The sequence below is a fragment of the Panthera pardus genome, unplaced genomic scaffold (assembly GCF_024362965.1).
Source record: "Panthera pardus isolate Hobbes unplaced genomic scaffold, ASM2436296v1 HiC_scaffold_12, whole genome shotgun sequence".
Taxonomy (NCBI): domain Eukaryota; kingdom Metazoa; phylum Chordata; class Mammalia; order Carnivora; family Felidae; genus Panthera; species Panthera pardus.
In genome coordinates this window covers 34,083,869-34,107,043 of record NW_026526677.1, presented here as the reverse complement: position 1 = coordinate 34,107,043, position 23,175 = coordinate 34,083,869, and the positions used below count along the sequence as shown (strand labels likewise).

At 36.4% G+C, this 23,175-nt stretch overlaps 1 protein-coding gene across 3 annotated transcripts in view; it reads left to right on the top strand.

The window, feature by feature from the left end:
- Positions 1 to 23,175, top strand: part of ANO3 (anoctamin 3) — a 415,128-nt gene that overhangs the window by 319,217 nt on the left and 72,736 nt on the right. For all 3 annotated transcript variants that reach the window (XM_019456559.2, XM_019456561.2, XM_053899881.1), the window contains 4 exons: positions 2,234 to 2,289; positions 6,065 to 6,186; positions 9,897 to 10,031; positions 17,789 to 17,885. In XM_019456559.2, coding sequence (XP_019312104.1) covers positions 2,234 to 2,289; positions 6,065 to 6,186; positions 9,897 to 10,031; positions 17,789 to 17,885 — 410 coding nt within the window. The remainder of the gene's footprint in view (positions 1 to 2,233; positions 2,290 to 6,064; positions 6,187 to 9,896; positions 10,032 to 17,788; positions 17,886 to 23,175) is intronic.

The window sequence follows — 23,175 nt, the reverse complement described above, 5'->3', positions numbered from 1 at the left end:
GCATTATTATTTTCCATATATTTATTTATTTATTTATATTATACATATACACACATATATATAATATATATATAATTTATTGTCAAATTGGTTTCCATACAACACCCAGTGCTCATCCCAACAGGTGCCCTCCTCAATGACCATCACCCACTTTCCCTTCTCCCCCACCCCTCATCAGCCCTCAGTTTGTTCTCAGTATTTAAGACTCTCTTATGATTTGCCTCCCTCCCTCTCTGTAACTTTTTTTCCCCCTTACCATCCCCCATGGTCTTCTTTTAACTCAATTCTTAACTCTTGACTCAAATTTATCAAACATCTGTTATATGCTATATGTCACAAAAAGCATATGACACAGACCCCTTACTTGTGGAAAATTGAAAATTAGTGGTTAGTTCTCCATTTACTGACTTTGAAAGAAATCTGCAATGTATAGTCATGTGAAAAAAAGGACAGATTAAAAACTGTAAGTCTAAAAAACCCCAAATAAACAACAAACTATAAGTCTAATGTAATCCCATTTCCTAAACGCACATTTATAAAAAGATAAAAGTCTGAAAGAATGTATATACAACTTTTTAGAAATTATCTCTAGAAGGTGAAATAACAGCTAATTTTAACTTTCTGAATTTCTGTGTTGTTTAAATGTGTAGCAGTATGCTGCTACTACATGTATATTGCAAAAGAAAATTTCACCTAGAAAAATTAAATGAAATTGCAGTTTACGTAGTGCAGAGCAGAAAACAGTGGGTAACAGTCGAGCTGGTCTTTTACTTATTAGGGTGAAAATTACAAGACATGAAAGAGATTCAATGTTAGTTATGTCCTAAAATCCTTACAAATGAAAAGTTGACACACACTGGAAACTTGGACCAGTCTCTACTGAATTGTACTAAAATATAGTGCCACAGAAGTCAAATGTACTATGTCAAGTCATTTTTTTCAAGTCAGTCATTTTTTTAAAAAGGAAAGTTCAGACTTTGGTTCTCCTCTGATTAATAATTTACTTATTGCAGAGTAGTCAAAATAGCTAATTTGGACACTAAATCCTTACCAAAAAAAAAATTGACACCTAGTTTTCTACATAAGAAATAAAAATAGAGGAATCCAGAATACAAGTTAAAAGTGTGTCTAAATGATAGCATTATGTGCTTATGTAGTCTTTATGACATTTCAAATGATTGCAAAGATACTATGCCCTTTGTGGAACATACAGTATACACAGAAGAGTATAAAAATAAAATTAAAAGTCCCCAAACCCAGTTGTCACTCTCCCAAAATGATACTGAATATATACATAATAAACTTGCATGATTCTAATAATGATGTGTGTGTGTGTGTGTGTGTGTGTGTGTGTGTGTGTATATATATATATATATATATACATATGTATATATGTTGTGTTATATATGTGTATAATATATGATGTATATATATCATTATTAGAGTCATGCAGTGTTTATGCTTTTCTGTCCCTCTTAAAAAGTATTTATGAATATTTTATCAAGTTGTTTAGTATGTCTGAAACATTGTAAATAGTTGTACAATATTCTATTCTAGGCATTCAATAAATTGCAGTTATTTACTAAGCACCTTATATAAATGTACCATAATAATTAAATGATTTCCCAATTTTGGATGTACAATGATCTTATTCTTTACCAATGTAAACAATACTGCAACAAAAGTTATTCTCCCCAAATTTCCCAATATCTAATCTTACAAAGACAGTAAGAGAATGTCCATTTCACTACACTGTCACTGAGATGGAGGAGATTTTAAGAAGTGTCACATATTGCTGTTTGTCTCTTTGGTTCAGTATTAAAGATTTCACAAGACCAATATCCTTCTGAAACATTTTTTTCTTTTTTGAGAGGACACCTCCTTGGCTTTTTTGACCAAATGTTGTTGTTGTTTTGAGGCAGAAAAAAACCCTGCTCCAGTTTCATGTGATCCCAAATAAATGGTATTAAAATGCCTCCTATTCCGTGATCTGGCAAAGTGCCATATGTTAGTACCTTAGAAATCTCCTTGCTGAATGTTGTCAGGACACAAATAGATTCTTTAGTATCAGTCTTTCACAACCCCACTGCCCTCAGAGGGGATGTGGCTATGGATGTTGTTTGGGTTGCTTTAAGTTGTTAAGTTACTTTGTTGTCCCAAGTATATGTGTGTTTCCCCAGAGGAAAGTCTTCTTTCAACAGACTCAAAAACTGTTTTTTTTTTCTCTTTCCAGGTATCTGTAAACTTATAAATAATGGCTCATATATAGCAGCTTTTCCTCCACATGAGGTAATTTTGAAATACAATTTCAATTAAAAAAAAGTTTCTCATGATCAAAATGCTGATTTTTTTTTTTTAAGTCTGGCTGCCGTCTTGTGAGAGGATTCAGTCAGCAAGTGGCCCTGGGCCTCTCTGAGTCCCCATTATGATCTCTGGCTGCACACTGGCCCCTGTGCTCCAGAACCTTTGTGCAATCTGTCCCATATTAGGAGTCGTGGCCCCAGAGAGAACTCAGGAACATTGTTCAACCACTCCTACCTCCTTCCTCTGTTCCAACACAGAGTTCTATGCTTGACCCAGCTTGGGATCCGTACCACTCTCAAACAGGGCAGGTTCTGGTTTGTGCCTAAGACAAACCCAACAACAAAAACCTACACCCCATTATTTACATGATTCTCTGCCAGGTTATTACCTGTTTACTAATTTTAGGTAGAAATGCCTGCTCCAAGCTGTGGTGAATTCTACTGCTGAGTCATGAACGACATTTGAATCAGTTTTGAACATCCTCTCCCAACACGCACACACACACACACACACACACACACACACACACACACAATTTTTAAGGCAATTTTGCATTTTGAAATAAGAACAGGGTCTTTAGAGGTTTAATGTCTGCAATCTCAAGACCCATCCTTTCTATTTATAAAGGCTGAGGATTCACAGGATGTAATCCCTATATCTGAGGAATTCATAGTCTAGTAAAACGCATAAGGGATAAAAAGCATTGAGCACTTCCTATTTGGCACTGAGCTCAGTGTTTTATATGGATTATCTTATTTAATCCATAGACTAACCTTTTGAGATAGACAATAGTAATAACTCCATTTTTTTAAGCTAGATCATTGAGGCACAGAAAAGCTGTTAAAGGCACAGACTTAAGACCAAGAAGCCAGACTCCAGTGCTTGTATTCATTGTGGTATGCCTACTCACAGTAGGAAAAAGAATAATAACAGGTAATATGTTAGCTTGTTTCATGAGACAGGCCCTGTGCACCTATTTTCTTGTTACTCTGACAGTAATCTTGGGGGGTATATATTATTATTTTCTCATTTTAGAGATACAGAAACAAGGCTCAAAGAGATTAAACACTATGTCAGATTTGACGTAGTCTGTAAGGGGTGAAGTGTTCAGTGTAGCAAACCTAAGGCCCTGGGAGAGCTTCATAGCAAAAGAAGGTTTCGTTTGTTCTCTGTGTAAGTAATTTCACCTATATAACTAGTCTGTGTTCTAACAGTTTGACACTTTCTTGTGTGAAATTTGGAAACTATTAGGAATCGATTGTAAATAACAGTCATTTTCCCACTCATTGTTATGTGTTGGTTGGAGGAAGGGACTCTTATGAAGAGGTAGGGGAGGTGGTCACTGAGTGCACATGGTTCTCTGAAAAGAGATGGAAATACATGGACCAGCAGGGGTCATCATTGCAGTCAGTTTTCTCTTACAGCTACCTGGTGTCACTGTCAACCCAGAACAGTATGGTTGAGGTTCTTGAGCAGAATTAAAACAATGATGTACTAGGGATTCTAAGCTTAGCTCCTAAAACCCAGGAAGTACCTATGTCTGACCACTGAGAAGGTGACCACTGGGAAGGAAATCAGATATTTTAAAAAGATGATCATGAATGACTGAAAGAAAGCTGAGATTTTGGTTCACCTTTCCTTACTTACCTGATTTCAAAGCAGTCTACCTTAACAAGCCAGTCCAACTGCATAAGCAAACAAATCTTTCCCAAATGGACATACCCCATGCTTGAAATCTTGACCTTCACTTTCATCTTCTTAGCTTCTGATCTTTAGCCTTTAAAAACCTTGGGCTCTCTTAGGGAAGAAAACTTGAACTGCACCACAGGAGGAAAACTTTTCTCTTCTTCCGTTTGGGGTTCTTGGGCTAGCCTAATAATTAAGTTGACATAAAGCAGGTTAATAGGAGAAAAGCAAATTTACTTATGCATGTATAGGATCCCCGCAAAGACATGAGAGCCTCTCCAGCAGTCAGGCAATTGAGGTTTATATGCTATCCTGAGCTAAGAAGAAGAGGGCAGGCATCTGGGACTTGTGGAGGGAAGGGACAGGGAAGGGAGACAATTCGTAGGATGATGAGAGGACGAATATTGGATGAGCCAGTGCTTGCCATGTCTTGTAGATAAGTATTTCTTATGTAAAAAAAGTTATCTTTGGTAATACCTCTCTTCCTCTCATAGGCTTCCTATCTAAATTATTTTAAGAAGTTAAGGGGTAGGTAAAAAACTCTTCTTGAGTCTATTGGCCCTAGTTATCTTCAGCTTAGAAATAATCTACATGCTGAGGCCCCTGGGTAGCTCAGTCAGTTAAGCGGTGGACTTTGGCTCAGGTCATGATCTCATGATTTGTGAGTTTGAGCCCTGAGTCAGGCTTTCTGCAGTCAGCACGGATCCTGCTTTGGATCCTCTGTCTCCCTCGCATTCTGTCCCTACCGCATTTGTGTACCCATTCATGTGCCCACTTGTGCAAGCACACCCTCTCTCTCTCTCTCTGTCTCTCAAAATTAAATTAAATTAAAAAAAAAAGAAATCATCTACATGCCAGAGTAGCACATTCTGCAGTCGCCCATCCTGAAGCCCCTCAGCACTTTACCTGTACTCCCATCTTTACCTAATCAATTTATCCATTTCATTAGAAGACCAGAGGTAAAATCCACATGTGTTTCTCATTTCAGTCTTGAGGCATCTGCAGACCATGATTCAAGGTGTCCTCTCTCTTTGTAGGAACTCACACCCCTGGTTGTCTGGGATCACTCAGATGATAGTTTTCTACTTTTCAATGGCCACAATATATCAAACTCTGCAAATTAACTAAAATTGATTTTGTACTCATATGTGCATGCATAGCACTTTATAGTGATTATCCAAGTGGACCCTCACAAAGCTCCTCTGTGGTAGAAATCATTAATATTTATTCTTGTTCTCATCATCTACATGAAGAAGCTAAGGCATAACTCCACTTGTTTTAAAATTTGGTTAAACTGCTTATAAAAGTAGAATCACACATTGGAATGAGAGGGAGTTTGTCAAATCCTGTGTCCTAAGTTTTGGTTTAGAAAATAGAGTTGCCATATCTATTGCCCTCCTTTTTTATTATAAGTGTAAAGCAGTTCAGCCTTCAGGAAACACTGTCCTCTATGAGGCATATATATTCTCTGTGTCTGAAATTGTAACCCATGCAATAGTTTTTGAGGGGAGATATAAAGAACTTGAAAATGTGTCCATTTTTGGAATATCTTATCTAAATTAAGTTTTAAGTATTCTAGAATTTAAAACCTTGAATAGCAATTGTGACGTAGACTTCTTACACTTTTTGATTGAACATTTGCCTTCTTAGCCTCTGTAAATGAAATCAGTATTTTCTGGGACTGAATTGCTTCTTAAAGCAGAATAATACTCTTAATTTCTGAAGTAAAGATTACAACAATTTCTCTCAATGATGGTGAGGGTATAGTGTTTATTAAAAGGCCTGAGGTTACAAACAGTAAAACCTAAATTCTTTATTTTAAATGAAAGGAACCTCATTGGTTTAAAAAGGGACTTTAAGAAAGGATTTTTAAGGGACTGTCAGAATATTTTCAATGAAAGAGAAATATATAAAGGCATTACTACATTATTCCAGTGATGGGCTTAAATTTAAAATTTCTGCAGCTTTCAATAAGCTGTTAAATTGTTCTGTAGGGAAAAAAATAGTAAAAGCAGTTCCAATTTAGTTCACATATACTAAGAGAATGTGTATCAACTTATCTTATGTGTTTCAGGGAGCCTACAAGAGTAGCCAACCCATCAAAACGCATGGACCTCAGAATAATAGGCATCTATTATATGAGCGCTGGGCACGCTGGGGAATGTGGTATAAGCATCAGCCCTTGGATTTAATCAGGTAATGTGGATGGATCAATATTAGATGCTCTATTATGCTGTTTTGTTGTCATTTTCATAGATTTGGAATTATTTAATTTAGCCACCAAATCATCTATATCATTCAGGATGCAGTTAGGAAAAAGAAGCCACTATAGGTCTTTCAATAAAGGAAACTTAACTTAGGGATTTGGTTATACAGGGGATAGGAAAGCTGGGAAATCAGGCAGGAATAGTGAGGCAACAGCAAAAAATTGCTAACAACCTTAAGGCTGGAGGGAAAATGGGATAGTGTATATTTCAGAGCCCACTCCTTGGGCCCTTGGGCAGGAGCTATACCATCCATGACTAGGACTGTGTGCAGAAAACTGAGTGTTGGAAGTGGAACCATGGAGAAGGCATGGCTATGCTGGAGGATGGCCAAGAAAGAAGGAAAGATCTTGTTTCCCTCTTCCTTCCACCTTTGACTCCTGGCCCAACTTAACCAGGAGCTATTTACAATGGAACCTGTGTAATTGACTTCCCTGTGAGAACAAACCAAAACAGGGAAAGGCAGAAAATGGATCTGAGAGCAAAGAGGAAAATGACCAACATGGCATCTATGCATATACTTGTCTTTCAACAAAGATTTTGTGTGTATCTATTCTATTCCAGGAAGTATATTTCTAGTGAGTAACTGCTCTCAACTGAATTAGTCTCCAAATATTGTCATATTCATGATTTATTTAATTTTTGTGGGGGATAATATGTTCTTTTAAAAAAATCAGGAAAATATATAATAAAAAGGACTTAAGTTTCTAGCTAACTATAAATATTCTTAGAATGAAAGAAAAAAGAGCATTCATAAGTTTATATATGTTAATATTTTGAATTCTTTATGAAATATAAATATCAAGAATAACTCATAACTGTTCCCAGAAGAAAACTGATAGAACTGAAAGAATAGAAGGAGTATCTGAAGAAAATTTAATAAAAGAATTATATACAGAAGTATAAATAGTATCAAGGGAGCAAACATGATGATGACGAAGCTTCCAGAGACTAGCAAAAGTTGGATATTGTCATCAATCCTAGGCCTGGAGGAACAAGGGGAAGGAAGAGTTGATAGGATTGGGCAAAAACAGAAGAGGGCGATGCCTGACAGAAGCTATAGTCTTAGGAAGAAAGCAGCTCCGGCCAGGCCATGCACCAGGAGGGAGAAAGTCAGGATAATCAATACATCAATATCTCTTTGATCACACCCTGGGATCTTCTGCTGGTGGTACCTTCAGTTGGCCAACAAGTCCATCAGGAAGCCAGAGGAAGGGAGGAGCATAAGTGATACAGTCCATGAAGGTGAGCCTCCTGGGGCACAGAGCAGAAAAGAAAAGCTTAGCACAAAGATCTGGAAGTACGGATCATAATATCCAGCACCAAACCATTTTTATTTCAAACATATTTCAAACTTGGGCATATCCCAGATCGAGATGTGTTTATTATAATTCTTTCGATCATAACAAATTATCAGATTCTGATTTATGTAGGGGAATGAATTGTTATTTTAGGGATACGTGAACACAGTGAGATGTGCTGGTTCACAGAACCGTATTTACTAGGTACTAAAACAAATTTGGTATTTTCAAGCAAACATTTCAGTGTCAATAATTCTCTTATTTGCTGGACACATTGCCATTGCTGCTTCAGGTCATTTCAACAAGTGATAAATAGAGTTATTTGGCTACTATTACCAACTATTTGGATATTATCATTGAAGGAAATTTTTGCTTATGAAAACCATATATTTTGTGTGTACGTGGCTGAAGAGAGAGAGGGGAGATGAAGGAACCGCCCAAGCTGAAGGCCATAAAAGAGTATAGATAGCATTTCAACGCATTCCTCCTCTCCAGGAACCTGCTTGTTACCGAAATACAAATCAGATCAAAAGAGAGTGACTATGGGTGAAGTGTAGTGCAGAGTGATGCCAATAGCCACCCCCTCTTCCTCCTTGCCTTCTCATGGTTTTTGAGATACCTCTAGAGATCCTAGAAGATTGTGAATACCAGTACTCAAAGTCAAAGGGGTTTTCATCAGCTTTCTCTGCCTGGAAATAGCTTCTCCCTCTCCTGAACCAGATCTAAAATCTGCTGTAACCTATGTGATTAAACTACTGTCAAATAATATTGTTGCCCCTCTGGACTTCAACAATGTGTAATCGAAAATCTCAGTAGAATTCTGTCTGTATAAGGGAGGGTTGTCTGTGCAATGCTCTATGATTGTTATTGTAAAGGCATTCCATTATGTTAGTAATATGTGCTAAAAACCTACTCTTCTCACAGAGGAACACTTGTTAAAAGGAATAAATGGCTTGTTTGAAATACCTGTTAATATAAGCTTTCCTCTGAAGTAGAACATTATCGTTGTATGAGAAGTGAATGGACCACTGATCTATGTCTCCCAGGAGAAATCAATGTAAAAACAAAAACTTAGATAAATGATCCTTCATGGAGGATGACTCCATTTCTACACCTGGTAGAATATACAAAATTTTAATTGACATAATACAGAGAAAAATAATAATTTTCAGAAAGAGAAGCCTTGTGAAGGGAAAAATAACAAGAAAAATTTCTTCCCAACAAAGAATCTCTGCCCAATTGCAGTATTCCTAAATGAATAGTAAAACACCAATTTTTAAAACTATTGCTGGGACAAAATTGTGTTACATAGCCATTTTTAGAAGATAGAGACCAAGTAGTAGTAAAGAATGCAGGAAACTATTATTTCTTATCAGAGCTTTAGAAACTGTGTAGCAGTTGGTATTGTCAGAAGACTTCGTGAAAAGAGAGAATTGGGTAGTCATTAGAATTGTCCTATCCATCTGCCATTTCCATAGAAACTATGCTCGTCAGCTCAAGGAAAATAAAACACATTCATTTCCTTAGCTTCATTCAATACTCCCTGTGGTGGGAGCTAGTGAAACAAGACACAGGTCCACTTCTAGGCACTTGCAGTCTTAAGGGGAGGGAGAGAAAGGGAAGAGTGACAGATAATTAATTGTCTTAAAGTGTTGTAAATTTAGGACACTGGAATGTCAGTAAGGGCAGTATAGGAGCAAAATCAGGGCTATCTTACCCAGGGTTGTAGTGTAAGTCAGGAAAAGCTTCTTGTAAGAAGTGATACAAACTGAAGGATGCATACAGGCCAGACAAGGTAAGAGAGTCAAATGTAATATTCCAAAGTCAGGGAACAGCGTTAACCAAGGAAAGAATCATGTGCTCCAGGAACCACAAAGTTAACTTTTGTTGTGGAAAGTGTAACATAATTGTGCAGATTGTGTCTACCAGAAGGGAGTCTGGCCAAGGGTGCAGATGGAGACTGAACTGGAATCTACTCTCAGCATCTACCTATAGGGGAGACTTCTTTCCCTAATTCACACAAAAGTAGTTTGGTTTACTATAGTTCAGTGCATGGAAAACAAAGAGATTCTACTAGGAGAATGGAGAAAGGCAAGAGTTGGGCCATATTAAGAAATTCGACACAGAAAGAATACATTTTATAAAATTGCCCCTTCTAATGTTTGAAGATAAATAGCATCACCATCATTGGATTCATTAGCAAGTGGGAATATTAAGATACGCCACATGGAACTGAGCAGGAACTGAGCTGTTATATCCATCAAATTCTGACCAGGTGTGACAGCAACATTTGTAGTGTTACTTACGTTACCTTAAGCTAAGAGTTGGCTTTCTTGTGCAGGCTATACTTTGGTGAGAAGATTGGGCTATACTTTGCTTGGCTGGGATGGTATACTGGAATGCTGATTCCTGCAGCACTTGTTGGCTTGTGTGTTTTTTTCTATGGGATATTTACAATGAATGCAAGTCAAGTAAGGTAAGCTATTAACAGACTTATTAAAATGTGTTGGCCTTTATTCTGACTGGGCACAATCTTTACGATAATGCTGACTATAAAAAGCAAGTCATGGTGCTACAATTTATTTGCTGGTTTTTGGTTTTTTTTTGAGGGGAGGGGAAAAGCACTATTTTTTAAAAGGCTATTCCAGGGGCGCCTGGGTGGCGCAGTCGGTTAAGCGTCCGACTTCAGCCAGGTCACGATCTCACGGTCCGTGAGTTAGAGCCCCGTGTCAGGCTCTGGGCTGATGGCTCGGAGCCTGGAGCCTGTTTCCGATTCTGTGTCTCCCTCTCTCTCTGCCCCTCCCCCGTTCATGCTCTGTCTCTCTCTCTGTCCCAAAAATAAATTTAAAAAGTTGAAAAAAAAAAAAAGGCTATTCCATATTTTTATATGCAAATTCTATTGGGCAAGTTCTAAGACTGTTTCTCTTTATGCAAAATTTCTCTTGCCAGTACATCCCACATAATAATTCAACAATGCAATGAGAGTCTTATGTAATTTACATTTTCATAGTATTTGCTAGTCTAGAAAGCCCTCTCAGTACAGTAGTTCAAATAATTAGAATAGCTACAATTCTTTAAACACTTACAATATACAAAGAGCCTCCTGTTAATGTTTTTTTTTCTTTTGATATGAGCTTCACTACCACCCTTAGAAGTGAGTATTCCTTTTTGCATCTGAGGGAACCTTACATAGTTAGAGAATAAACAAATACATAAATATCTGTAGCACATGATTCCAGCTCTAAGTAATCCTCTCTCCTGAGAACATAAAATCAGTTTGTATTTTCTTCTTCTTCTCTATAAGAACATTTTTTTTAGTACCAGCTTAAGGTATCAAGACAGTAGTGAAATAAGGTTTCACAAAAATCAAGCAGTTATCAAAATGGTGATTTTCTGTTAAAGTTGAAATACTCAAGATTTGGGTAAAGGCACAATACATTATTATTCAGCAGAGATAAGACTCACCCCAGCATTAAAGAATCCTCTTAGCAGCATCTTCTATTTAATATATACAAGGATATCATCAAGTTCAGGCTTGTATGATACAATTCAAAATTATGAAACGTACTTTTTTCTCCTTTGGTCCATCTTTTAACCATGGCCTCGCTACTGGGTAGTAATCATGACAGTTAATGGGATCATAAAAATTCATTTCCTTGAATTTTCTCTAAATATGTATATATATATATATATATATATATATATACACACACACACATATATATATATACACATATATATGTATATATATATAATTTGCATATATATATAATTTGCATATGTATATGTATAACAATTTGCCTAAAAACAAAATACAGTAAAACCTTGGTTTGCAAGCATAATTCGTTCAGGAAACATGCTTGTAATCCAAAGCACTCATATATCAAAGCGAATTTTCAAGAATCATCACCTTAATTGTGATCATGTGATATTTGGCATCACATACTATTTGTATTCCAAGATATCGCTTGTTTATCAAGTTAAAATTTATTAGAAATGTTTGCTCGTCTTGCAGAACACTCACAGAACAAGTTACTCAGAATCCCAGGTTTTACTACTTTCTCTGTCCTAGAGTTAAATCCAGTTCCATAACCAACTTCCTTGATTTGGTTTCTCAGTGTCCCCTTGTTCTCCATGAAGGCCAACTATTAATTAGTTTGAACACTAAGAAACACTTACTATTCAAAAAACAGTTCACCTGGTCATATGTTTATTTCAGAGATTTGCAAACTCACTACAAGAATGGAAAGCAGCATCTTCCAGAACAAATTTGTGCCCAGTGGGAACATCCATCCCTATGTGGGCATATCTCTATATGCTGTTGAATCAGTATCCTCTGAGCCTAAGAAAACAGGTTGTGTACCGAAGTTATAGTGTCTTGAAAAGAAAAACTTTTTTTTTTTGCTACTTTTCTATTCTCTGTTTCTATGAATTTGGCTTTTTTAAAGATTCACATACAAAGTGATACCATGCAGTATTTTTTTCCCCCTCTGGCTTATCTCACTTGGTATAATGCACTCAAGCTCCATCCATGTTGTCACAATTGGCAACATTTCCTTTTTTCTCATGGCTGAATATTCCATTATATACTATACCACATCTCCTTTGTCCATTCATCCACTGATGAGCACTTGGGTTGTTTACATATCTTGGCTATTGTAAGTAATGCTGCAATGCACACAGGAATGCAAATATCTCTTCAAGATCCTATTTTCATTTCCTTTGAAGATATGTAGATATTTAAAAGTAGGATTCCTGGATCATATGGGAGTTCTATTTTTAATATTTTGAGGAACCTCCATATTGTTTTCCATAGTGGCTGCACTAACTTACATTCCCATCAGCAATGTTTTGATTATAGGCATCCTAACAGGTGTGAGGTGATACCTCATTGTGGCTTTGATTTGCATTACCCTGATGATTAATGATATTGATTCACCTTTTCATGTACCTGTTGATTTGTATATCTTCTTTGAAAAAATAATGTCTATTCAGTTTCTCTGCCCATTTTTTAAATCAGATTTTTTGTTTGCATTGAATTGTATGAGTTCTTTATATACTTTGGATATTAACCCCTCATCAGATATATGTTTTGTAAATATTTTCTCCCATTCTGTAGATTGCATGTTTGTTTTGTTGGTTAATTTTTACATATGGTGTAAGATAGGGGTTCAGTTTCATTCTTTTGCACGTGAATATCCAGTTTTTCCAACACCATCTATCAAAGAAACTATCCTTTTTCCATTATATATTTTGGCCCCTTTGTTGAAAAGTGCCCACATATACATGGGTTTATTTCTGGGTTCTGTATTCTGTTCCATTGATCTAGGTGTCTGTTTTTATTCCAATGCCATAAGTTTTGATTACTATAGCTTTAAAATTAATATTATTTGAAACCAGGAGATATCATGTTTTCCATTTTGTCCTTCTTTCTCAAGATTGCTTTGCCTATTTGAGGTTTTTCATGTTCCATACATATTTTAGGATTGCTTTTTCTATTTCTGTGAAAATACCATTGAACTTTCATAGAGATTGCATTGCATCTGTAGAAGTCTTTGTGTAGTATGGACATTTCCACAATATTAATTCTTCCAATTCATGAGCACAAAATATCTTTCTATTTATTTGTTTCTTTTTCAATTTCTTTCATCAACATCTTAGTTTTCAGTGTGTAGATCTCTCACCTCCTTAGTTAAATTTAACCCTAATTATTTTATTCTTTTTGGTGCAATTGTAAATGGGATTATTTTCTTAATTTCTCTTTTTGATAGTTTATTGTTAGCGTATAGAAATGCAACTGATAAGTGTATATTGATTTTGTATTCTGCAACTTCATTGAATTCATTTATTAGTTCTAACAGGTTTTTTTGGTAGAGTTCTCAGGGTTTTAGAAAACTACTCTTTTAATATGAATGGATGAAGACATAAAATGATTCTCAGATGGTTAGCTATTGTTCAGATTGGTTCTATGGAGAACATATTCGCAAAGTTTTACCATGTGTTGTAGACTCTGTCCTCTATCCCTGCAAAGCTGAAAATGAGCAAAACAATGAAAGGAATAGATTTGCTCTTGCTATTGATTTATGTACCAACAGAGTAAATTAGACTTCTTGTATATAAGTACCTTTAGAACAAGGAGTGCTTTAAAAGGCATTAGCAAACTCTTTTCTTCTGCGCTTTATGGTATTCTGTTACTGCTACTCTGTCACACTATAATTAACATCTTGTCAGACTTTCTATTCTAAACCAAGATAAGCATCACTGAATATCTTGACTTTCAAAACTTCATGGGACTGAAATTTTCTATTCAAGGTGTCAGACATGGTTAAGTCGTAGGTGTTATGGCAGGTCAGGAGAGGGCACGGGGCTTTTATTTGGTGTTGCATTGTCTTAGTATTATTTTATGAAACTCTTTATTTTTTATTACAAGGTAACAAAATGTTAAGCTGAAGATTGGGTTGGATTTATTGTGTTTCTACTGTCTATATTTATATAAATTAAGGTCATATTACCTGTTCTGTAGCTCATTGTAGAATTATGTAGCAATCAATTTGTGGATTATTTATTGTATATATATGTACATGTGTCTATTTATATGTGTTCATTGGCCTTACCTAACCAAATGTGGTCAGATTTTTGCTGGCAGAGTACATATCATAGGGATGTGAAAATGAACAAGCAGGCAGATAAAATAGTTTTTCAGGTCCAGAACAAAGAGCAGAAGCCCCAACTTTCTGGTCCCTTCTTTCCTCTTTGGTATTAGAACTTGCCAAGAAATTTATGTGGTTTTCAGTATCAGACCAGCCTTTCAGAAACAGTTGGGTAATACAGGACCTCTTGAACCCTCTCCTGACAACATCCTTAGCAATGAAGTTTCTATTTATCTAGTGCCTACAATATGCCGGGCACGGTATCAATATCCCTTATGTAATATCCCAGTTAGATATTATCTTCATCTAGAGATGAATAAATAGATCCTCAGAGAGGTAAGTGACTCGGTCAGGAGAATGTATATAGTATGTGGTCAGCTAAGTTTTAAACCTTTACTGGATTCTTTTTAATTGTGGTAAGACCACTTAACATTAGATTTACCCTGTTGACAAAATTTTAGGTGAGCATTACAGTGTTATTAACTCTAGGCACAATGTTGTACAGCAGATCTCTGGAACTTATTCATCTTCTATAACTGAAACTTTATATCTGTTGAAGAGCAACTCCCCACTTCCTCCTCTCCTCCCCCTGGCGACTACGATTCTGTTTTGTTTCTCTCAGTGTGACTGTTTTAAATACTTAAAATATGTGAAGTCATGGAGTATTTATCCTGTGCGTGGCTTATTTCACTTAGCACAATGTCCTCCAGGTTCATCATTCATGTTGCTGCATATGTGGAATTTCCTTCTTTTTTTTAAGGCTGAATAATATTCTATTTTGTGTTTATACCACATTTTCTGTATCCATTCATCAGTGGACACTTGGGTTATTTTCGTATCTTGGCTATTGTGAGTAATGCTGTAATGAACACAGGAGTGCAGATTTCTCTTCTAGATCCTACTTTCAGTTCTTTTAGATATATACCCAGAAGTGGGATTGCTAGATTATATGGTAGTTCTAGATTTAATTTTTTGAGGAACCTCCATATTGTTTCCCATAGTGGCTGCACCATTCTACAGTCCCGCCAACAACGTGCAAATGTTCCAAAACCTCCACATCTTTGCCAACACGTGTTACCTTTGTTTTGTTTTATTCTGTTTGGTAATAGCAATTCTAATATCTTGCGATTTGGTTTACTTTTCCCCAGTAATTATATCTAATTCTAAAATCCATGTTTTGCTCGTGCTTCCATACTGCCTTCCCTTAAACATACTTTCACATTTTCACTTTCCTCAAAGTGACATCACCAAGCACCTTTTCTGTGCTTTGTCGTCTTTATAGGATCACAGGAGGGCCCGGGAGTGGGTCCAGACATCCACCCCCGAAAGGACAAATTGCTAGCTTCTCCTGCTATCTTAAGTTGGTGGTAATTATTATTTCCTTCAAATCAGCCCTTGGTGGTATGTCTGACAATAGATGTCAAATAAAAGAAAGCCACAATTCAAGTGGTGGTTTCTGTTATCAGGCTGCGCAGAAGATATGAAGAAACACTCATGCTGTGCACTCTCCCTCCCTCTAGTGGTTAACTAAACTCAAAGAAATTTGTGCTAGTATTAAATTCTTTATTGTAGGCTAAAATATATGTTGTCAAAAATTGTTTATTTTTTTTATGTTACATACCGAGTTAAACATTGAACAACTTACCAAAAATGAATTTAATAATTCTGGAATTCAAAATAGTGTTCAGTCTGATGGTTTGGGATTCTAGACACGGTGTTTTGATAGATTTGTGCTTTTGTTTGACAATTTAGGAGATGGAAAATATGACGTGGTAAATACTGCCTCTAATACTTTTTAGTATGGGATTTCAATGCAGGACACATTGTGTTATTCTTTAAACACAATGAATTTTAAATTGTAAGCAAATTCCTTCAAGGACTGTTTTAATTCTTCTTGTTCCTACAAATTAGTAGCATTACTAAGAGGAGGTATCATCTTTTTCTTTTGGTCTTTTAATATGTGTGTTTTACCTGCTTTACTTCATATAGACATCCCAATTAGTAGCAAGATGGTGTGTGTGAAAGTAGGAGAATTATAGTATTTTTTAGACCCATAACACTATCATCATCAATACAAGTATTATAAGAAAATTGTTTATTTTATTTTTTATCTGCCAGATTTTTTTATTCAATTACAGTTAACATACAGTGTAATATTAGGTTCAGGTGTACAATATAATGATTCAACAGATCTGTGAGTTACTCCATGCTCATCATCAGAAGTGAACTCAATCCCCTTCACGGGAAAGTCACTTTTAATATGAAATAAAAACATTTCTCTTTGAGATACGTTGTAGCTGATGGAGAACTTGACCTAGAATCACAAAAACCTAAATTAGGCTCCCTGAAGTACCTCTTTTTAGCTGTATGACCTCAAGCAAATTACTTAAATTAAACATCAGTTTACTCTCAGTTGTGGAGATAATTAACCATTGCAGGAGATTGCAGTGAGGACCAGACTTAATGGACATGAACCCACTTTTGCCCACTTTAAAGCATTGTATTACTATATAGTATAATTACTTACTATTTATTCCCACTTTAGAGTGAGATTTCATACATCCAGCATTTGAAATACATTGTTTTTTTGCTTCATTTGAGGGTGTATTTTTGAAAACAGTAAATTGTGCTGTAAACACTGCCAATTAAACCTTTATTAACAGTTGCATTTCCAGACTTACTGTCAAAAGCCTTTAAATTACTTTCAACATTTCCAGAGCAGATTTAATTAAAGACAATTTATTTAGAGGCTACTAAGTGGGAAAGGGCCACTTCTGACAGATAAACGCACAAAACATTTTAAAAATAGGTTGCTGTGAACTCAGGCTGAGAGGCTTTTGAGAAATTGTTACTGGTGCCCTACTCCTATCACAAGTCATCTAAAATGTATGCTGAGATCTTTAAAAGGTAGTGGGCATAAAACTGAAGAGACAAGTATTATCAAGTTATATTCTAATAGAAAATATAATAGGTTTCAGTAAATAAAGACTATGTCATGTCATCATGACTGTGTGTCAAGACACACAGTCAACAACAACAACAACAAAAAAGTCAACTCCCTCAAATTTCCACTGAATGTGATGCCCCTGTTGGCTGGAGGGTGAGTTATGAATTTGTGTGGATTTGTGTGAATTATGGGTGCTGTTCATCTTGGTGATTCTAAGGCGTGAGATCCAGGAGAAAGATTTGATTTCAGCTCAGCCACTTCCAAGCTGTGAGCTTGGCTGAAACTCCCGTGGGTGTTCCTTACAAGATTACCCTCAGTGCCATGAAATCATGTGTATCTATCTTTGTAACAAAGCCCACAAGTGTCTCACAGGTGTCAGATATGGCCTACTATCATTACCGTATCCAGGCAGAGACTTCTAAAACTGAAGAAGTCAACAAAAATGTCTGTATCACAAATATCCTAAAAGTTTTAGTTGGAACCACTCTAAGTTCTTGCTTACCTGTCCACCACTCCCACTATCCGTGTCTTCTTTTCCTCTCTGCCTTGCTGCTTCCCACAGGACTAGCCAGAGGAGCTAAGCACCTTCTTAAACGTGGAGGTTCATGCTTTCTCTCTCTTCTTTGGTTTCCCAAGCCAAGAAATTTGCAAGGCCACTGAAGTCTTCATGTGCCCTCTCTGTGACAAGAACTGCTCACTGCAGAGACTCAATGAAAGCTGTATCTATGCCAAGGTGAGTGTGGACCCTCGCATTCTCCTTCCCGAGCTCTACTTTTTCTCAGAAGTAGGTAGGAAAAAGTGAAAACTTGAATAGATCATCATTCGGCAGCAATTATAAAATGAGTATATTTTTATTTGAATATTTTAGTCTTCCTTTGTTTTTATAACCAATTATTGTCATATGGACATAAACTTCCACTTGGAATGACATCTAGATTCTTTTTAGGAGAAGATGATTATATCTCTTGCTAATGATTAAATTTCCATCATCCATGAATACTCATTACAACAGTTTTAATTTTAGGGGTACCTGGGGCTCAGTCGATTGAGTATCCAACTCTTGATTTCAGCTCAGGTCATGATCGCAGGGTTATGGGATCGAGCCCTGCACTTAAGATTCTCTCTGTCCCTCTGCCCCACTCCCCAGTTCATGCTCTCTCTTTCTCTAAATAAAAAATAAAAACAAACAAAAAACCCCAATACTTTAATTTTACAAAAGAAAGGAAACAACATACTAAAAATTCTCAAGTCGCTGCCTGTTAGGATAACCTGAAGGCTCTTAAAACTTCTGAAGCCCAAGCCACACCCCAGAGTAATTAATTAAATCAGTATCGTTGGGTTTGGAAATAGACATCCATCTATTTTAAAACTTCCCAGATGGGGGTGCCTGGGTGGCTCAGTCGGTTAAGCGGCCGACTTCGGCTCAGGTCATGATCTCACGGTCCGTGAGTTCGAGCCCCGTGTTGGGCTCTGTGCTGACAGCTCAGAGCCTGGAGCCTGTTTCAGATTCTGTGTCTCCCTCTATCTGACCCTCCCCTGTTCATGCTTTGTCTCTCCCTGTCTCAAAAATAAATAAAACGTTAAAAAAAATTAAAAATAAATAAATAAATAAATAAATAAATAAATAAAACTTCCCAGATGATTCCCATGTGCATACAAGTCCGAGAAACTGAATTTTACAATGATTATTGTTTATATTTAAAAGTTTTATTGAAGTATAATTAACATATAATAATATGTACACATCTAAAGTGTGTAAATTGACACATTTTGACATTATATATGCACCTGTGAAACCATCACCGCAAGAAGGATAATGGACATATAATCACTTCCAAAAGTTTTCTTATGGCCTCTTGTAATCCCTGCCTCCCTCTCCTCCCCAGTTCCACCCCTGTGTCCAGGCAACCAACTGCTTTCTGTCTTTATAGAAAAGTTTGTATTTTCTAGAGACTCTTATGTAAATGGAATCATACAGTTTCTGGGTTTTTTTCTGGTTTCTTTCACACAGCATAGTTATTCTGAGATTCAACCATGTTGTAACATTTATCAGTAGATCTTTTCTTTTTATTGCTGAGGAGTATTGCATTACCCAGCTATGCCAGAATTTGTCTATCTGTTTATCTATTAATGGACCCGTGGGTTGTTTTGAATTACCATTTTACCTAAAGCTGCTCTGAACATTCATCTGCAAATCTCCATATAGGCACTGTTACTTCTCTTGGGTAAAAACCTAGGACTAAAATGATTAGATTATATGATAGGTGGGTGTTTAACCTTCTGAGGTACTGCCAAAATGTTTTCCAAAGCATTTATACCATTTTACATTCCAATCCACAGTATATGAGGGTTCCAGTTTTCCATACAGTCACTAATCCCCAGAATGGCTAGTCTTTTTTATTCTAACTATTCTAATAGATGTGTAGAGGTATTATAATTTAGTTACTTGGAAATAATTTGGTCCTTTTGGGCCTTGCTTTTTTTTAAGTTTTATTTATTTTGAGAGAGAGAGAGAGAGAGAGAGCCTGAGCAGGGGAGGGACAGAGAGAGAGGGAGACACAGAATCCCAAACAGGCTCTGTGCTGTCAGTGTAGAGCCCAATGCAGGGCTCCATCCCATGAACCCTGAAATCATGGCCTGAGCCAAAATCAGGAGTCAGATGCTCAACTAACTGAGCCACCCAGGTGCCCCAGGTCTTGCTTTTAAGATTTGTAAGGTAGGTTCATAGCAGTACTGTAACTAGCATGATTTTTTCCTCGCAATGAAAGCAAGATCTGGCCGTGTACTGTAGCAACTGCACTGCAAATAGAGGATTTCCAGTCTGGCTGGTGGGAATGGGCTCACTAATAATCCTTTCAGGTGGTTCTTTCCTCAAGAGGTTTCCTCACGGACACGCTCACTGGGCACTGTCTGGGGTGCCCATGTTTACATCCTACGAACTCTGTCCGTGCAGTAATCTGAGGCAGTTGTAATGCTCACCTCACGTGTTTCCTTCCTCCCAAGGATCATTAATGGCTCTTCCTGCCTAGTATCCACTGTCTTGAAATCTGCTGCTTATGTATTTTGTGCATTTTTTGTTGTTTCCAGAATGGGGATAAAATCAATCTCAGTTACTCCATCTTGTTCAAAGTAGAGGTCTCTATACAATGAAGTTTGATGAGGCAGAGTATAAAATCAGAAGTCACTCAATACCCTACTACAAGACCAAACCTAGTAAAATTAGCTTCTGGATAGTTCATTGTGAATACAAGGCATAGGAAAATCTGTTTTGTTTATAGTTTAGTTTATAAAATTATACTTAGTTTTGAATTTGTTTAAGTGTTCCACAAAGATGTCTTGTTTTGGGAAGCATTGTCTCAATACATTTTGCAAAAGCCACATATTAAAGTTATGAGATGTAGAGATACATGTCCTCCTAACCCATGCATTTCAAGGATATATGACAGCCTTAGGGATACCAACAAATCCATATATATTTTACTTCTACTTTTACTTGTACAGAGTTAGTAAAACACACTAGCAGTATCTGAACACTAAAAATAAGAAACACCCCTAATGGCAGAGTGATAAAGCAAAGAAACTGTCAAAGGAAACACTAAATATAGGAGGCGTTTTGTCATTATGCAATATTAGTAGAAAAGAGTATGTATAGGGACAGGTATGACTAAGAAAGAATTCAGTTAATAACTATTTTAAGGAAGGTGGAAAAGTTACCTTGCAGAGGAGAATATTGTGTTCTGGAACAATGCAAGAAATAAACGCCACCAGGAAGAAATATTTAATATGTATTATATATGTTTCTCTGACTAAGATAAAATGTAAGTACTCGTTTTATACATTAAAAATAAGAATTACTATTCTTTCATTGATGGAAATACTGTTCTTTTTTAGAAATGTTTTATAAACTTACACATCTAGAAGTTATTTGAAGGGAAGTGTCAGAAATAAAGGAACAGATGATTACCAAAAAACAGGCCAGACAATCTAGGATCATCTGGCCACGTCTTCTAGAAACTTGCTAATTTCTTGTGGAGTCATTCACCGCTTGTGACAAGTAACAGAAAATTAAATCTGTCATATTTTATTGAAAAGTATGCATGTGTACATGTAATTATTTTAATAATTTAAAGGATGTATTTCATGGAACAAAAATGGTCCCATCATATGATAAAAATTTTATTTAAGTACATTAACATTTTCTTTGATGATTATTTTCAATTTTAATCCTTAAAAATATGGTAATTAAGAAATTTTTACAATTAAGTAATTCAGTGATGTTTGCACATTTATTTAAAAGCACCTAACACCACAATGTTGTTCGCATTATGGTAGGATTTTTCGTTTAAGGTGCTATCATTGGATAGAAGAGTTCTGCATTGTTTTCTCATATAATTTTAAAAGTGCCTCAACCCTCGAGGTGAGCCTTGTTCATAATAGTTATTAGTTTCTGGGTTTTTTTAACTTAATAAACTTTTACTCAATACCAAATATGAGCTCAGACCATATATTTATATTGAAGCTACAATAGAAAGAGGACAGAGTATTTTTTCTTTAAGAAACTTCATAGAAAAGTGGGTATGGGATCACATAAGACATTTGTTAAAAAGTAGATTCTTGGGCCCCAAATCCTAAAATTCAGAATCGATTGGTCAAGATAAGTCTTAGAATTCTGCATGTTAACAAGCTCCTTAGTTGATTTCTAGGACCACATTTAACAAAGATATTGCCCTAAATAATAATGGATCAGGAATGGAGAGGAGGTTGGGTGTGGACTACTGATGTTTCCATGTTTGATGCAGCTTGTAATCAGGTGCAGTGGACATAGGCAGTTACACAGATTTTGCCCTGTCTGAGAATGAAGGACTGAAGAAGTGAGAGAGGCATGAACTCCAGCCTAAATTCCAACTCCTTTCTCCTCTTTGCACATAATAGCCTGGTCTGCAAGGTTGAATCTGCCCAAGAAGTGCCTGTTCTCCTTGGCCCACAGAGGCTTTAATGGAGTATCAGTGGCAGTTTCCACATGCTTATGCTCCTCTGAACCCGTCAAACAATTTTAGAGACAGACCCAGCAACTACAGCAGAAGAGGAATAGTCTGTAAGCTTCCAACCTAGTAAGAAATTTACCTCTGAACAATACCCACATTTATTGGTTTCTAGCCACACTCAACTCTCCAAGAGAAATGAGATGTCAAAGATAACGGAGAATTTGTGCTTCAACACAGTTTTGTTTGAGGTTCAGTTTGCTTCTGTCTTTATATATTATTCCTATTCACATCAACGATGTTGAATAAAATGCTTGTCCATAGGTCCCCCTGTGCATAAAGCGGAGCTGTTTTTCTCATAAAATAAGTCATTGCAAACATACACTTGTAGATAAGACAAACTTCCTTTTGCTTTTGGAAAAGTCTATTCTGTTTTGGGAATTTTTTTTGAGATTTCATCTGGAATTTTCTTTTATAGGGCAAGCGACCCTTTCCTATTGAGCAGAATGCCTCTTTCCCCCTTTATTCTCCTGCCAATCATCCGCTGAGCTTGAGCCATCCATGCTATGCTTGACTCTTTCTTCTCCCTGTTCCCTGTTTTCATTCAACAGCTCTTATATCAACACCCTCAGTGCAACCCTTAGCACCTCAAGCTATAACCACAGGCATCAAATTGCTCTTATTGTGTCTGTGGCCCCCCACATCATAATGCATCCCACCTATCTTAGTGGCTAATATCTTAGTGGCTCTCACACAAGGATTTTATACTTTTATACTCCTCCTTAGGATAAGTTCTCAAGTTTTCCATTAACTCCCATTTTAGCTTAATCTCCCATTACATACATGGAATCTGACATTACATGAGGATTACATGTATACCTTCTGTGCCTAATGGATGTATTTCTAAATCATTCATGTTTAATTTATGGAGTAAAAAAAAAGGTACCTGAAAGATCTGTAAACAAACTTAGAAGAAATAAAATGAAAAACATTTTTAGGGAAAACATTGCATAAACTATAACAAATCATATTCATACCACA